The sequence below is a fragment of the Juglans regia genome, chromosome 9 (assembly GCF_001411555.2).
Source record: "Juglans regia cultivar Chandler chromosome 9, Walnut 2.0, whole genome shotgun sequence".
NCBI classification, from domain to species: Eukaryota; Viridiplantae; Streptophyta; class Magnoliopsida; order Fagales; family Juglandaceae; genus Juglans; species Juglans regia.
In genome coordinates this window covers 4,575,851-4,579,767 of record NC_049909.1, presented here as the reverse complement: position 1 = coordinate 4,579,767, position 3,917 = coordinate 4,575,851, and the positions used below count along the sequence as shown (strand labels likewise).

At 36.7% G+C, this 3,917-nt stretch overlaps 1 protein-coding gene across 2 annotated transcripts; it reads left to right on the top strand.

Annotated features, from left to right (window-relative positions):
- The first annotated feature begins 652 nt into the window (after nt 1–652).
- LOC109004764 (probable UDP-arabinopyranose mutase 2) lies at nt 653–3,383 on the top strand. Of its 2 annotated transcripts, XM_018983443.2 has the most exons (4): nt 653–1,132; nt 2,176–2,426; nt 2,505–2,673; nt 2,794–3,383. In XM_018983443.2, the coding sequence occupies exons 1-4, from the start codon at nt 809–811 to the stop codon at nt 3,124–3,126; spliced, it is 1,077 nt and encodes a 358-aa protein (XP_018838988.1). In that variant the 5' UTR covers nt 653–808; the 3' UTR covers nt 3,127–3,383. The 2 variants fall into 2 exon arrangements, with proteins under 2 accessions (XP_018838988.1, XP_035549976.1); XM_035694083.1 differs by having other exon boundaries at nt 684–1,132; nt 2,176–2,673.
- The last annotated feature ends 534 nt before the right edge of the window (nt 3,384–3,917 follow it).

Here is a 3,917-nt window from a genome sequence, read left to right as displayed (position 1 = left end):
TTACGAGAGAGAGCGGGAAGGGGAGACGGTTAAGACTTCTTCCAAGAATTCTCGTATTGAAATCTTAATATATTTAAAAATGTTTAAAATTTAAACTAAAATTTAATCTTAATATAATATTATTTTTAAATTGAAACTTGTTTTTTTTATTTTTCAATGATTTTTTTTATATCATTGCGGTATTTCTTTTAAGATTTAAAATGTGATGCATACGTGCCAAATATTATATTAGTGTTGGCATATCACTTCTAACAGGTAACTAATAAAATAGTGATAGGAAAGATTAATTTTGATCAAATAAAGTATAAGAGTAGAAAACTCATAATCAAAACTTATGGACTAAAATGTGTAGAAGTAAATACTACTATTTTAACATGAGTAATGTTAGTTACAAATCTAAAATAGATAAATTTGACGTAATTTTTTTTTTTTTTTGGAAATGAATTAGATCCTATTAAAAAAAGTGAGGTTTTTTTACGTTTTTTTAGATGAGATGTAATTTTTTTTATAAAAATAATCTCAAAATTTTTCTTGTACAAATTATTATTATTTTAATATTTAATTTCGTTATTATCCTGTACAATGTAGCTTAATATTAAATATGATATATATTATATACACAATAATATGGCATCTTTTCGTTAGGGTAAGTAATTATATGCCATCTATGCCAGAAATATGCTTGACTTTTTCCTGGTCTTTCCAAAACTCTACTACACAGCCTGCCTAAAAAAAAGTTCCTCATAAAGGTACAAACCCGTCTTCGCTGCGGCGCTGCCTTTGAAATCTCTCTATTCTCGCTCTGACCATGGCTGGAGCCACAGTCTCTCCGACACCTCTGCTGAAGGATGAGCTGGACATCGTGATCCCCACTATTCGGAACCTCGACTTCCTGGAGATGTGGAGGCCGTTCTTCCAGCCCTACCACTTGATCATAGTCCAGGATGGGGACCCGTCGAAGGTTATCAAAGTCCCCGAAGGCTTCGACTACGAGCTCCACAACCGCAACGATATCAACAGGATTCTGGGTCCCAAAGCTTCCTGCATTTCGTTCAAGGACTCCGCCTGCCGCTGCTTCGGTTACATGGTCTCCAAGAAGAAGTACATCTATACAATCGACGATGATTGCTTTGTATGTGTTTATTTCGAAATATTTAGATCTGTTCTTATAATTGTAGTCTTTTGTGCTTTTTTGTGTTTCTGAGAGGTTTTGGATGTGGGTTTATGATATTAGGGAGAGGAAGTTTGGATCTTGTTGTGAGTTTATTGGTTGAATTTTGGGTCCTGTTCTGAATAGCTGTATTCTGATTTGACTGGCTTATGGTCGGTTTTGATAATTTGGGTTTTTGTCGGATTTGAGTTTTTTGGGTTTGGTGCTTCTGTTGCTTTAGTTATGTGAGGTAGTTGGGTATAAAGATAAATTACATAAATTGAAATGAAGTCATTGTTTACTAAGATTAATTCTGGTGTGGGTGCACATAACTGTTAGGGAGTCTTAGCAATAAACTGAATCTGCAAGAGTTGGAGATGGGATTTTTGTTGTTGTTTTTTGATGACATCTATATAATGAAATAATTTGGAATAGTATCAAAATGACATTTGTTGTTTCGTTACTTTATGATGATGTCTTTCACAATAGGATCGCTTTTCTTGTTTTCTTATTTTCTGATAGCGATCTTGACAGGTTATGCGTGGGTGTGGCCGGATCTGTTTGTTTAAAGGAGTTTTAGAATGTTAATGGCGTTCTGCCAGTTATGTTTCCTGCAAACACATTCATAGATCTTCAGTTCCATGCTATCTATTAAATTTACTTTGAAAATTATTATCTAGCTTGTTTTATTTAAGTTAGGCAGTGAATGAGATGTAGCAGAGATGTCTTTGTTCTTTTGTGTTCTAACTAAATCAAGATTTAATGAAATACGCATTCATTTTCTGCAAGTATTAAACTTTATCGTGCTCCTTGGGGCACAGATGTCAACATTTTGCAGTAGGCACACTACCTATACATCTGCCAATGGATTTTATCCTCATATCACACCATGATTTGGAATCACACATTGTTTTGCCTTGTTTGATCCTTTTTTTTGTTTTTTATTATTAGGATTCTATCTTTGTCCAGTTTGAGTTCAAGGTCACTCAGTTGGATCACAAGTGTCAATTCTGTATGATTTGCAGGTTGCTAAAAATCCATCTGGGAAGGACATTAATGCACTTGAGCAGCACATAAAGAACCTTCTGACTCCATCAACTCCATTTTTCTTCAACACCCTGTATGACCCATACCGAGAAGGTGCAGATTTTGTCCGTGGGTATCCATTCAGTCTACGTGAAGGTGCCCCAACAGCTGTTTCTCATGGTCTCTGGCTCAATATCCCAGATTATGATGCTCCCACCCAGCTTGTCAAGCCACTTGAGAGAAACACAAGGTATGAAAGATCCTTTGCATACAAGAATCTCTGTTTCCTGTTTACAGAACTCTTTATTCCAAAGCCTTTGTTTGTCAGATATGTGGATGCAGTTCTGACAATACCTAAGGGAACTCTATTCCCCATGTGTGGCATGAACCTGGCATTCAACCGTGAATTGATTGGCCCTGCAATGTACTTTGGACTCATGGGTGATGGCCAGCCAATTGGACGCTATGATGATATGTGGGCTGGCTGGTGCATGAAGGTATCTACTTTAATACTGTCTTTGTTTTCCATGATTATATCCTTCTTTTCGTTTCTATGTTATGCCTTCATGCCTTCTTATTAAGCTGCGCTCAAGACAAGTTGATTTAACGATATGCAGGTGATATGTGATCATTTGGGATTTGGAGTCAAGACTGGTCTGCCATATATCTGGCACAGCAAAGCAAGTAACCCTTTTGTGAACCTGAAGAAAGAATACAAGGGAATCTACTGGCAAGAAGAGCTGATTCCTTTCTTCCAATCTGTTATCCTTCCAAAGGATTGCACCACTGTGCAGAAATGCTACGTTGAAATCTCCAAGCAAGTCAAGGCTAAACTTGGTAAGGTGGATGAATACTTTAACAAGCTGGCTGATGCCATGGTCACATGGATTGAAGCTTGGGATGAGCAAAACCCTTCCGAAGGAGTTGTAGCAAATGTTCCTGCAAAATAGATTTTTGGCTGTCGTCGCTATCACTGTTGACAGCCCTAGGCTTCTACCTTTATCCAAGCTTTTTGCATTGAAGATAGTTGAGTTTTTTTTATTTAGCTTGTTGGGGGGATTCTTCTATTCAGCATGGTACTATATGACGTTAGAACAATAAAAGATAATGGATTTTGTATGTCTATAGATTGTGCCTTGGCTATTTTATTTGAAAATGATTGAGATTATAGTCTTCGTGAATGTTAATGGCATATTTGGTTGGTTCATTCGTTTGTTTTTGGTTCTTGATTGAGTATCTTATCCGTTAAATTTTTAACTGCGGAGGTGAAAAACCTACCAACTGATTAGAGTATTGCGGGATTGTTTCCAAGGAGCCCCAATTGAGATCATGGGAGATGCTTTCTAATATAATGCAAAAGTTTATGGCTGAGCTTTTTGGTGGGATGCTCCCTATAAAACCTGCAGCAGAATTAACTGGTTTTCTATCGTTCTCGGTTGTGGTTTCCATCATTGCAGCTGAACATAGATAGAAGACAGTTGTGTAAATCTTATGGAGCATGCAGGTTGGATTGAAGACAATCCTAACAGTTCAAATCCCATTTTAAAACTTGTCCTAAATTTGATCTTAAAAAAAATAGAAGCTTTTCTTTTTCCTCGGTTTGTGTCTCTTCTCTTCTCTTCTCTTCTCTTCTCTTCTCGAAGGAGTCCAATTGTTTGACAATTGAGGAATTCTTTTTGTTTTTGGGGGGCCATCGAATGAACCAATGATGAAGAGAATCTGACAAAATTTGCCTCGACAA

Bases quoted from the DNA above. Each gene is read 5' to 3' on its own strand.
- LOC109004764 (XM_035694083.1), top strand. From the start codon at position 809: ATGGCTGGAGCCACAGTCTCTCCGACACCTCTGCTGAAGGATGAGCTG. The intron at 1,133-2,175 runs GTATGTGTTTAT...TATGATTTGCAG, and splicing joins CAATCGACGATGATTGCTTT to GTTGCTAAAAATCCATCTGG. The intron at 2,674-2,793 runs GTATCTACTTTA...AACGATATGCAG, and splicing joins GGGCTGGCTGGTGCATGAAG to GTGATATGTGATCATTTGGG.